Genomic DNA, 13557 nt, shown 5'->3' with positions numbered 1-13557 from the left:
CAGTTGAGCGGGTTTGATAAAGCCCATCTGAAATAAGCAGCATTTCTGTCAGATAGAGTGGAAGCTTTCCAGTCAGAGCTTTATATATAAAAATATGCCAATGTGCATCACGTCTCTCCTTAAGGGAGGACCACCCAACCTTTTCATATAAAACACAATGGTGTGTATCATAAGCATCTCCTGTAATGAATCTCAAAGCAGAGTGAAATACAGAGTCAAGGAGTTTAAGGCATGAACGAGATGCATGCCGATAAACCACATCACCGTAATCAAGGACAGACATAAAAACTGCCTCAATAATCCTTTTCCTACTAAACAACGGGAAGGTAGCTTTATTCCTATAAAAATATCCAATCTTTTGTCGCAGACGACAGACAAGATTTTTTATGTGAAATGTAAAAGAGAGTTTTTCATCTAGCCAGATACCAAGGTACTTATATTCAGAGACTCTCTCGATCAAAGAACCGTTCACAGCATAGATGCATGCACTATTGTCTAAATCTCTAGCCCTAGAGAACAACATGAATTTAGTTTTAGTCTGGTTAAGGACAAGTTTAAGTGAAATAAGAGCATTCTGAAGAGCATTAAAGGACAGTTGCAGGTTCTCAATAGCTGACTTTGCAGAGTCAGCAACACAATACAAGATGGTGTCATCAGCATATAAATGGATTTGACAACCACTGACAAGAGACACAATATCATTGATGTAGATGGTGAATAGTACCGGACCTAAAATTGAACCTTGTGGAACACCTTTGGTTATGGGTAAGAAACCAGATTGGATATTACCTAGCTTCACACATTGAGATCGGTCAGAAAGGTAATTACTGAACCAGCTACACGCATTTTCACTAATACCAATGTTAGCCAATTTATCTAATAGTAAAGAATGGTCTACTGTATCAAAGGCTTTACTGAGATCAATAAAGAGGGCAGCACAGTGATTACTATTATCTAAGGCAGAGACAATATTGTTAGTAACCAGAGTGATGGCAGAGATAGTGCTATGGTTAGTTCTAAAACCAGATTGGTGAACAGATAAAATAGTGTGACTTGAGAGAAATGTTTTCAATTGGTAATTAATAAGGGATTCCAGCGTTTTTGACAGACATGACAGTCTGGATATTGGCCTATAGTTATTAGGGTCAGTTTTTTCTCCCGCTTTATACAAAGGAAGGACACAAGCTATGTCCTGCCATGGGGTAATACACATTTATTTCCTGTTAGGCCTACTGTGAATAGACACTGGTATGAGTATTGTATCTGTCTTGTGTGACTTAAAGTTCCTGTAGATCTTCACAGGTGCGTCAAATTATGAACCTCTTCTCAGGGTCAGATTGTGGGCAACTGTTTACTATGGTGACTCCAGTCCTTTTAAGTTATTTTTTTCTTGAAAGACAAAAAAAATACTTTCCTAATACTTACCTTTTCTGATGCCCCAACAGACCTGACAGGTGATAGACATGTGACAACACAAATTAAAAGTCCTTTGGGTGTGTGAGAAATTCAAAGGATCCCATTTGTCTTTCAATCTGCTTCTATGGTAAACAATGCAAATTGTTAGTGTCTGTGTTATCCCGTGGGACCTGTTGCTTCAATGCAGATTAGAGCAAGCTGATTTAAAGCAGTGCTGCTGGAGGTGTGACCCTCAGGTCAGTGTCATTGCTGTGTCAAAATAGCACAGGTTTTATGTGATGCATGTCAACAACTATAGACGTAATCCACAAAAGCACCAAGATAACCATTGGTTGACCTTTGTTAGGGAATATACACAGCAGTGAAGAACAATATCAACTGGCTTTACAGCGACCTTCTTCAGCCTATTAACCGATCTTGAGGTCCCTAGGGCAAAAAATCTTGCTCAGTTCAGCATAATTTCTGGTGCCTTTAGTGGGTAGCATGCAACAACAGTATGCCCACAGTAAAGGCGAAGGAGACGCACATCTTGGTTATGTTGCCACTGTTTGGACATGAGTGTAGAATTATTTCACAGCTCTGTTTTACTTTGAACACATTAACTCCCACCTTTACTCCCTGCAAGGGGCCTCCAGAGGGGAGGTGTGCTGCTGCATTTTGTTCCCTTCTCTTAAATATCCGGTTCCTTGTGTAGTTGGAGAGTAAGGGTTTGGTTTGGTTTGGTTTGGAGGAGTGTTTTTTCCCCTTTTATTTATAATTAGCTGATATCTGTTCTGTGTTCAGTGAGCTTGGCAAGAAATGATTTGAAATAATTTAATAAACTGTCTCCTATATGGAAACCGGTATCATGTTGCTCCTACTATTACAACTCCTACTACAGCAATCCCACTTCATCTTTGCTATACATGGAGAGATGGGACATCATCGTTAAAAAGTACATTCTTATTTTTTTTCAGTTATTTCCCTGAGTATATTCCTATATCATTATATAATCATTCATCAGATGATTAAATAAATGTAAATGTTATTCTCCAACATAGGTACATGTGTGTGTGGACCATATGTACATGTGTGTGTGGACCATATGTATATGGTCCACACCCGCACTCTGTATCTCGTCAAGTATAGGCTATTCATGATGACGTGCCATTTAACCAAGATCAGGTCATTCCTGGCATTTGCGGATCCCGGAAAGGTCATCCACGCTGTTATCTCCTCTAGACCTGTCCATTGCAATGTTCTTTATTCTCAAACATCCAAAGACTGCAACTGATACACCGTTGCTAGGCTTTTGACACATTCCAAAAGAAGTGACCAAATATGGTTACCACAGGTTACTTCTAGAATTGATTTTAAAAGGTTACTGCTTGAGCCTTGAATGGTAGATTCTCCTGCCTATATCTGTGGTCTGTTAGCATTTTATAAGTCCGGTCAATTCTCGAGATCTTCATGCAGGGCACCACGAATGGTTTCAAAATCTAAATTGAAAAACTTTACTTTTTTTATTCTTCTTTGATCCCAAGAGAAATAATAACTTCGGAGAGAAAAAAGAATCAATAATTTCTGTAATTATAATTTCTAAAAAGGGAATGACAGCAAACGGGGAGTTTAGGCAGTGTACTTCCAAACCAGCATTTATGAAAAAGAAGCGATTACACAATGTTTTTAAAAAACAAAACTGACCTTTTTTATTATTTTAGCATGGTTGTGTTATGATGCCATCTTTGTCCACTTATTTTCTCTTATATCTATATATCTATAGAGATTTAACATGGCACAAGTTTTTTTTAACCAGTGCTGATGAGTGTAAACCAGGTAACATGTTTTTTTTCTGTATTTACAATAAATGGAAAGAAATGTACAAGACTCCATGGCATTACACAGCTTCAACATTAAGTACAGATACAATTTGATCCCTCTGTACAATCTAACATCATGTGTTTACTATTTGTTCTTTTCTTTCTTTTTTTTTACAGATACGAGTTCATGATTCCATTTTGGCTTTAGCACATACACATTCCCATCTTGACTCTTACCGCTGACCCTCACTCACATGACTCACACCTTTCACCATGCTATCACAGCTAAAGAGTTTCATAAAGAAAATAAAACTAACATCTAGACAGAGCAGGACGCACGTCTCCTCACGGTACTGTCCAGTATCGAACTCCCAGCATGATTCCATCTTCCTCTACTTAAAAAATGTTTTAAATAAAAAATAACATTCCTTGATTTCCTTCTTTGGCACACATTCCATCTTTCCATCTGCCATCGCTCGGTTGAACTCCCCTTCTCGCGCACACACATTCACTTTAAAACAAACACACTTATAAAGCCAAGTTCATGAAATAAAAAATAAAAAATGTTGTAGGTTTTTCTCGTGTGGTCCGTGGCTCCTCGACCTCTGCTGCAGGGGGAGTGGGGGGGATTAAAGAGGTTTGTTGAAGGGTAGCACCCTCTCGGGAACCTTATACCCAGGAGTCAGGAGAGCCCGGGTACTGCTCTGCCCTGTATGAAGGCCTCCGCGTGCTGGCGTAAAAGTCCACATAGTTGGTGGTGGATTTCAGTCCGTGAGGCTGTGAGGCGCTGTAGTCGGCCGTGGGCGGGTAGGTGATGACCTCCTCTAAGAACGGGTCGTCATAGCCGTGCGGATGCTGCAGGTACATTCGGTACGTGTCGTAGTTCCTCCTGCCCGGATCCTCTGTATAATACATAGGCTGCAAGGTAAAAGACACAGGTCGCCATTAACGAGCTGATTTTCACTGGGAGAAAGATCAAGAGCAAGCAGTGGCAAGTCACTTGACGGTATATATTCAAGTACTAGACTGAAGGTTATAATCCTAAATTAAAAGAAGACATTTTTTTTTGCAATGGATTTGCCTTCACTATGCACAACACATTTACAGGAGATGATCCATGTTTGAAATCTAGTGTAACTGTGTTGAATCCTCATTGATGTCAGCCTTAGCGTTTACGGTTCGCTATTCACAGCGGTGTTACCTTGAAGCTAATGCAAATTCAACACTTCCCACGGCTCACATTAAAAGCCTTCAACTGAAAAAAATACTGGGTGGCTTTTACTGTGAAACTGTCATGAAAATAGTGCACTCGTTGCGGTTACCACTGAATAACCAAGACATGTTCATTTTCTTTGGAGTGGATAATTGAAGATTTGCAGGTGAACGAGTACCCCTCTGTGGGCTGGTGCTGTGGTATCAAATCGTTCTTGCCGTCACCAAATGAATCATGACTGAAATCTTAAAGATTATTATAGACTTATTTAAAACAGTCTTGAGATACTTGCATCTTTATGATCGAATACTTTTAGTACACCATATAAATCCTACAAGTAATTTAGCAAATTACAATTTTAATTTTGAAATCTAAATAACCTTCCTGATGCATTGCTACCTGGCAATATTAGATCAAATTAGATCTATTCTCTTCTAATGCTCTGTGCCATAATGGCAGTGTTCCATTGATTAACTCATCTGAACAATTCTTCCACCACTGTCAATGAATCAAACTAATCTCTCACTTGCTGTTAATTCAATTAAGCAGCAGATCCAAAGACCTTGGCTGTTTCAGCAGAATGCACTGTGGTCAAGAGACTTTTCAGCCACTAAGCTAATCAATAGGCTTGTTGCCCACATATCTCTGTCTACTAATGCAAAAGAAAAGGGCTTCAAGGTAAATTGTAGAAAAGAAATCCAGAAGATAGATGGAATTGTGTTTGCCTGAGAATAAACGCTCTAATGTCCGTCTTCACACATTAACTAGTCTTAATGTGATGGGATGAAGGACCCAGGGGAACTCTCTCTCTCTATTTGTCTCTCCCCATCTCTCGCCTGCCGCCTCCTCCTTCTCCCCGTGCCCAGTATCTGGATGGGCACACATGGACGTGTCCCACAGTGACAGGTTGCCCGAGACGTGCACAGGCCATCCCAATCCCAGCAGTCACATTCACTCTGGCTCAGACAATGGCTGATGTGCTGGGTCATTCCCAGCAGTACCATTTATCCGCAGCGGAATACTTGTCAGTCTCTTTGTGTTAGTGGAGCGGGGCGGAAGAGCTGGTTGTCCCCGCCAGGTTTATACACTGCTGCGGTGGAGTGATCTCAAACACGGGCCACGTATTGATGTCATCAATCAATTCCCAAAAAACAACAATAGTTCTTCAAGGAGGTGTTTTTGATCCATGTAAACTGCTACCAACATTTAAATATTGTGGCTCCAATACCGATTAGCTTCTGAGTGTGAACGTGCCAAATTGTCTGACCTGTCCACCAAGACCTGAAGCACAGTAACGATGTGAGAGTGATTACTCAATCTGGATGCGCAGGCCACTCTTTACATCCCCTGAATATGTTTTATGTGATTACACTGATGCTACTATGTTATGTAACTGTCAGAAGGGTGCCGTGTCATCTATACCAGTAATAAACTACACATAACTAAAACAGTGTGTACATAAGAATAAACACATTAAAATATTCTGCACAACGAAGGCAAAATAAACAAAGTAAATTTGCATACAGAGTAGGTTTGTAGTCTGGAAATAATCTGGTTGGCTGCCATGGCAGGGTTGAATAAGAGCGAACACAATTGAGAGCAGATAAGAACTCAGAGCCTGTGAAGTAGAAACCAAACATTGATTCAGACTGATTATATTCACCTGTGTTCTTCTGGGCTCCTCTCTTGTGGGCGATGATAAGTAATATGGAGAAGGCTTTCCAGACCCTGGAAAAAGAGAAAAAGAGCCATTCAGTGGGACTTGATGCAAAAACACTTCATTTTATATCAGTGAACATGTCTGCACAACACCCCCCCCCCCTCCCCCTCTGTGGGCCATGTCTGTATTTAGATAGAGCTGGATCAAGAAGTGCTAGGCTGTGCTGGGGAGAGAAATAACACCAAATAATAAGAGTTGGCTACCGCTGTCCTGTTGTTTACACAGCCCATGGGACGGGTATATTTTCGTCCAACTTGTGGAATCCTCGGAACTCAATCTCCACTTCCCTTTGTAATGCATGGACTGTTGAAGCGTGTTTACTCTTGCACACCCCCTCCTCCTCCCTCCACTCATTCTCTTTGCTCCTGCCAACCAGCGTAGGCAGGCGAGAGCTCTCGTCTGGTCTGTAGTATGTCTGGGTACCCACTCACTGCCCCATGTCTGCGTGCTGGGACTAGGGCCTGCTAACAATAGCACCATTGAGTGTCCACCACTGGCTGGCCAGTTCACTTTAGCGCTGTGCAGACTCAAAAAACAGCTCGGAAGTGTACTGGATTAGACTGACTGACTGTCTCAGGGCTGGCAGGCTTTGGTGGTGGACCATAACAGAGGGCTGTCTTGGCAGGGAGACAAGACTGTGGCCATGGAATCTGCTTGCAGAGTTATGAGGGATAAAAGAGATAATGCCCAGCACAGAGAGGACCTGAGGGCAGCCTGTGATTACAGTCTGGTGCCAATAGAGGATACTGTTGGAAAAGGATTTTAAAGCCTTGATATGCAAGCTGTAGGCACTTTCAATAGCTTTCAGATGACATGTGTGGATAGTTTGAATACCTGTATACTGTTTTTTGTGGATACTGTTGTCCCCTTGGTAATTATAAAATTGCATAGTTGACTGTGCTCTCTGATAATCTCTGATTGTGTCTCTATGCTCTTTGATGCCAAGCATGGCAGGAGACGACGTGGCACTGGCAGCTGCAAAGAGGGAGGGAAAAAAAAGAAAAGGAAGAAAAAACATTTTAACATTAAATTCCAGAGGTTTTCCTGTTCCACTGGTGGTTTCTATTTTCATCTGGCGGGGTCTGTGTGTCTGTAGCAAGCTATAGCCTACCAGGGTGGTTGACTGGGGACATCTGAATGGTGCTGCTGGGGAGGGTGGGCTGAGACTTGAACCTGTCCCGTTCTAGTGTTGACACAGGAGTGAGGAAATGGTTTTGGTTCCATCCATCCTGTTAGGACAAACAGAGAGGAAACGCGCTGGTTTGAATAACTAGAACAACGCTGCGTGTGGTTAAACTCTCATGTGGTAACTTCTGTGGTCACATAGGGAACATTTGAGAAATTCCTTTGCAGCATGGTCCACACTAAGCCCATATTATTAAAAAAGGCACAGTTACTGTTATTATAATTGTTTTGAAAACCTTTTTGCCCTATAGTGATAAACACTTCTCTTTTTTTCATTTAAAATCCAAACATGTTATACAGATGTAAAAATATTACAACATTTCACAAATACATTTCTTAAAGTTAAACCGTCAATCTTTGCAAATCAAGTTAATCAATCTATTGTGTACAAACATAATTAGGCTGGTGACCATCATAATCATATTCCATGAAAATTGTAATCAATCCCAATGGTCTTACTTTTTTATAGATGGTACGCAGATCCCTGTATTGCCACAGTGTGTTCATCACCTGAGCTGCTGATTTAACCACCTTCATGGAGTACCTGGAAAAACAGACGTGAACATGTGTTTTTGAGAATCACTTTAGCCTCATTTTTCAATAGCACGGTAAATATTTCAGCACAGAGTGTGATTGAAAGAAGACAGTGTCCTCAGTGTGTTTCAACAAGGAACATCACAGAATATATAGCAGGCTAGAAATAGCTGCTGTTCCATCATTCCACTGGGACATTTCAAAACCCCAATGCACACAAAACCACCTTCCCTTTGGCTATGGCTTCTCCTTCTCCAAGTATTTCAGTGTGTGTGTGTGTGTGTGTGTGTGTGTGCTCGCGCTTAAAAGTGGTTGTGTTTGTGTAGAACTCATACTCTTCCGATGTCCAGGACAGTCTGTGCAGCCGAGTAGTGTATTCTAACACACCGGCCCTAAAAGCATTGTGAAAAAATGCGCTGCTGTTAACACACCTGTCTCCTCTGCCCTTGGTGATGTTGACCAGCTTCTCGATGCCGCCCGTGTCGGCCAGGGCCTTGGCGTTCTCCATGTTTTTGCTGGTGACCTCGTGCAGGGTGCAGCAGATGGCCGCCACCGTCTCGTCCGTCAGCAGGGTGGTGTTTCCCCCAGGGAGACGATTGACCAGGTCCCTCATGGCATACTTCCCTGAGAGGAGAGGAAGGGAATTGAGACGTGCTTAGCTAACATGTTATGATACACTTATACAGCAAGTCTGTCAGCAGAATCCTGTATAATCCATACATACAGACATTAATAGCATTTTCTTTTTACTAAAGTAACCTAAACTACATTTGGCTCTTTGTATGTCATGAATGAAATATTAAATTTAGCTTGAGACTGCAGTGAGGTAGGCAGTTTTCCTAAATGACATTGCGTTATCAGCGCAAGGACGTCAGAGTGTGTTCATCCTGGTGTAAAAAAAGGGATTGTTTCCCCTATCTCTACTTCAGCAGAGCAGCCCAGATGAAGGACCTGAATACGTGCAGCACACACACACACACACACACACACACACACACACACACACACACACACACTCACACGACTTAATGCACCTTAAACCAACACTGCAACTCCTCCCCCCTCTGCATCACCCACAGGCTGAACCAGCCCTGCATTGCTGGAACTGGAACTCCTCATTAATTCCACAGGGAGAGCACATAAAAACTTGTGTTTCAGAAAATGAGACTGTTTTATGGAACAAAAAGAGCTCGAAAAATGCCCTTTAATCAAAAGAACCTGCTGTCAGGTACATTATCCAAAGCAATAAACGGGATGTAATAATATATAGTGCTACTGTACTGTAGGCTCTATATACTGTATACACCTTCTCGTACCTATATCTTTCCTTACTCAGCAGAGAGCAAGTATTTGTTATGCACATTAATTTATTCATGTTTATGCTTGTACTGTACGTAGCTAAACTAAACTCCTTTACAACATGGCTGATCTTGTTAACTTGAGCAAAGCCAAGGTAAGAACAGTAGTATTGTCATGCTTGCGTATCATTGTGTTACAGGGACCACAATGGAAATAAGCCGTCGGGCTTTTTTGTGTCTATCCCTGGCTATTTTATGTATTTTAATGTGTGCTGTTCATGTTTTCATATCAAAATGGTCAAATAAAATCATTCATTCATTCATTAATTCATCCGGTTCAACCAATCTGAATCCATGAAAGTCTGAAATGTTAGTTAGTGTGATGGATGACTCCTGACCTATGAGCTCCTTGTTCCTGACATCCAGCGCCATGTTTCTCAGAGCAGTGGCGACCGAACACACCACCCTGTCGTTATCCATCCGCAGCAGCTCCACTAGGATTGGCAGTCCCTTCTCTTTACGCACTGCTGCACGAATGTATGCTGCAAACTGTACGCACACACACACACACACACACACACACACACACACACACACAGAAGACATTTATACCTTCAAAAGGGTCAAGACGTCACACAGGGAAACAGATGGTCTTGAGATGTGCATTTCAGCATGTGTGATTCCGAGTGTAAAAATGCTCTCAGCTGCTTTCTATGTCAGTCAAGCCGGTGAGCCCTTAAATCAATTTTTAACCAGTTGAATGGATGTTCTGTCTCCTAGGGTGTCAGATTTAAAGGTATATAAAGAAAGAAATGAGGAACGTTTGTATTTGTTTGTGTGCACACCGATGCACAAACATTTGTTGCGGTTGTACCTTCCAGTTGCCGGCTGACAGGTTCTGCAGGGACCCAGCTGCGCCCTCCAGGGTGGCGGGATTGGAGCTCTCAGCCAGCAGAGTCAGGTAAGGCTTAACCACTGAAGGGTGCCACAGCATCTCTGCCCCCTTGGGAGACTTGGAGAAGCCGGGGATGGGTCCCACACCGTCCCACTAAACGATAAATACACAGTGTTTAGTCAGGCTAAGTACAGGTTCTGATAATCATCTTTTTCTTTTCATATATTAACATCATTTGTGTGCAAAACAACAACATTCTTGAAGCCATATCATATTGTAGCATCATACAACATAGTTACATTCTAAAGATTTTTCTTTCTTTCATAATGTCGCACAGGACTACGTGTTTTTTATGTGTGGTATATATGCTGTAGTATTTAAGGTTCCATTAACCTTGACATAGATTCTGAATAAATGCGCACAATGCAAACTTCTGCTGATTTAAATAATGTTCTGAGCGCCTTGCTCACCGAGTCTTCCTGAAAGCTCTTTTTTTTCTTCTTTTTCTTCTTGCCCCAGCAGCTGGAATCTGCCTCTTTACTGGGCGACTCGCTGGCCAGTAAGCCGTCCAGCTCCTGCCCCCCTATCATTCGGGCTGGTGGGATCTCAAGCTCCAGACGATATGACAGGTTTCTTAGAGTGCAAATACAGTTTTCCACAATCTGATGGCAAGAGAGAGACAGAGAGAGGGGAGAAAGGGGTGGGTCGTTATAGCAGCGGCTCTCTAAATCACCATGACAAAAGCAACAATATACAGTATCTACCAGGCAGTGTGTGGCACCCAGGCCAGCTACTTGCTGTGTTACAAATCAATTAGTTATGGAACCCAAGGGTCTTCTGTTTGAAAAGGGTATCCGGACCAGAGTAAATGGATTTAATTCCACGCTGTTTGAGTTCTGAACAGGCCTTGCATCGCAGAATGTCAATGAGTATATGTTTGACTAAATGAAGGGGGCCCAGTTCCCAGGGGATACACTCTCCACATTACCGATGAGCCACTTGACCTTTTTTTAAAATGTCTTTTACAGGGCACAGATTCATGTCTGAGAGATCTGATTTAAATTGTACTGCTACCATAGAAAAATGCTAATAATAAAAACTGTGAACAAGGTAAATTAGATAGTCTTTCAGACTTTGAATGTTGTGCATACTACATGGATTGTGCCATAAGGTAGACACAACTGTTGCTGCAGAATGCTGTGAGGGTGATTTAGACACAGGCAATACAACAATTAAAACAGGATTAAATAGGATTTTTCTCCAGAGCCTCTTGTGGAAGGAAGCATGTTTTCCTCTTGGCTCATTGTGTACGTTTCTGTGTGTGTGTGTGTTGGGTTGTCTTAGTGCGTACCTTGCTGTCGAAGTCAGAGGTGTTTACACAGGCTTTAATGATGTAGAGTAGTGAGTCAACCAGGCCTTCACAAGTGCGCATCTGTTTTCTGGCCTCCTCCCCTGCAGAACTCAGGTTCCTTTAAAAAAAAAAGGACATCACACACACAAATTAGGCCTTTGATTTGGGGCTTTTGCTACACAAACAAATAAATGAGAAGATGATGTGTGTGTGTGTGTGTGTGTGTGTGTGTGTGTGTGTGTGTGTGTGTGTGTCCCAAATGAGTGTGTATTGTGAGTCTCTCTAACCTCACAAAACATATCAGAAGGTATGAGAGTGTGTGTGGTGTGACTCGAGTCGTTATGGCACGTTACTGAGTAAATAAGGAACTAACTAAGTGTGCTTGCCTCACAATAACAAACAACCAAGTCTATGTGTTGTTTGCAAAGAGACAGGCACACACACACACACACACACACACACACACACACACACACACACACACACACACACACACACACACACACACACACACACACACACACACACACACACACACACACACACACAATTGGCTGTCACCAATTAAAGGCTGAACTCCAATTGCAGCAGAATGTCTTCAAAGGAAGAAGCCTCTGGAGAAAATATCACATGAGTCACAGTAATAATCTATGAAATGATGATGGGGTATGAGCTCACCCTGCACACTAGATGCAATAGCGTCAATTGTCCACCGTGGGGAGCTAGTGCCAAGTGTGTTCATCAGGTGGTTTACCTCAAACAGCCCGTGGTGTTCCTCAGCACCAGAGACGAGTGGAACTTGAGCTTGTGGTCGTCATCGAAGGTGGAGCTGCTCCATCCGGAGTGAGGGATGATCACAGTGTTGGTCAGAGTCGTTAAGGCGTCCCGAATGATTGTCATCTTGACGGCGTCACATGACGACAGGTTCCACAGCACCCCTGTAGAGACAACCCCGGCACACACACACACACACACACACACAACACAGGAATTGAGACACAGGCATGTGGACCTCCGGGGGTTGTGTCAGCTGTCACGTGCAGTTAGGGTAACCCAACAGAGATACCCGGCCAACAACTTGGGCTTTTAATAGCCCGGCGCGTGTCCGCAAACACACACACATACACCAACACACACACACACACACACACACACACACACACACACACACACACACACACACACACACACACACACACACACACACACACACACACACACACACACACACACACACACACACACACACACACACACCAACACACACACACATTATGTACGCTCCCACAGAACCCAAGTGGAAATATTTTTCTTCCCAAATGAAACAACAGCTCTAGCAGCAAGGCATCAGACATTAAGATCAAATTTCTTCTAGGCAGAATATCCTCGGGCGAAGATCATTTGCCTCGAAATGAGAAAAAAGAAGAAGAGAGAGGATGGGGAGGAGATTCTTATGGCAAAGGCTCAGTCACTTGAAATGAAATATAAATTATGTAAAAGCTTTAGAAATTATGCCATCGTTTTCCTCAATTCAAAATACTTTCGGTACCCACTGATGATCATGAACAGTCCTGGCAGCCTTTGATGCTGCATCTGTCGAGGATTAGCCAACATGTAGCATGTTCTTCTAATTATTTGCCTCTTGCTGCTAGGCTTATACTAAGGCACAGGCTGACTGCTGCAGGGCACCGGCAACCTTGAAGGAGGATACATGCTGCACAAGCTGGAAATCTTTAAAAGATGCAGGGTTGAATACACAGATAATGCTAAAAATTGCACTAAAAAGTGTATGTGCCATATACAGTACATTGTATGAATGAGTGGTCCACACATACAGTATGATTGCTCTGTGACTTCTTATGTTTGTGTTCATTCTTGCAATCCAACTTTTAACCTTGGTTTGTAAATGCAGTACAAATGACATGACCAACAGACCAGTGCAAGCTATTGCATTGATCTCTGTATGTGTGTACCTGGACCTTGAACTGGGAGAGGTAAAAAAAAATATTCGGCTTTCCTGATTTTTTTTTTAACCTCACTGTTTATTTCCTCTCAGCACGCTGTTTCCCGTCTCTCTAATTGAACCAATGGAGACGATAATGGTCTATAATATGGCCCAGGAGCCTGATTCAGACACATTGCTGGC

The 13557-nt window shown here is 42.4% G+C and overlaps 1 protein-coding gene across 6 annotated transcripts in view; it reads right to left on the bottom strand.

Annotated features, from left to right (window-relative positions):
- Positions 1–3084: 3084 nt before the first annotated feature.
- Positions 3085–13557, bottom strand: part of pkp4 (plakophilin 4) — an 80852-nt gene continuing 70379 nt past the window's right edge. For all 6 annotated transcript variants that reach the window (XM_080038582.1, XM_080038580.1, XM_080038581.1 and 3 more), the window contains 11 exons: positions 12166–12349; positions 11412–11529; positions 10531–10722; positions 10040–10213; positions 9564–9714; positions 8299–8491; positions 7793–7877; positions 7260–7377; positions 6983–7123; positions 6092–6156; positions 3085–4133 (listed from right to left, as the gene is read on the bottom strand). In XM_080038582.1, coding sequence (XP_079894708.1) covers positions 3885–4133; positions 6092–6156; positions 6983–7123; positions 7260–7377; positions 7793–7877; positions 8299–8491; positions 9564–9714; positions 10040–10213; positions 10531–10722; positions 11412–11529; positions 12166–12349 — 1670 coding nt within the window. In that variant the 3' untranslated portion in view covers positions 3085–3884. The remainder of the gene's footprint in view (positions 4134–6091; positions 6157–6982; positions 7124–7259; positions 7378–7792; positions 7878–8298; positions 8492–9563; positions 9715–10039; positions 10214–10530; positions 10723–11411; positions 11530–12165; positions 12350–13557) is intronic.

Source organism: Ammodytes marinus (assembly GCF_949987685.1).
Source record: "Ammodytes marinus genome assembly, chromosome: 12".
Lineage (NCBI taxonomy): Eukaryota > Metazoa > Chordata > Actinopteri > Uranoscopiformes > Ammodytidae > Ammodytes > Ammodytes marinus.
The sequence above is the reverse complement of the archived record's forward strand: the minus strand, read 5'-3'. Positions and strand labels throughout refer to the sequence as shown.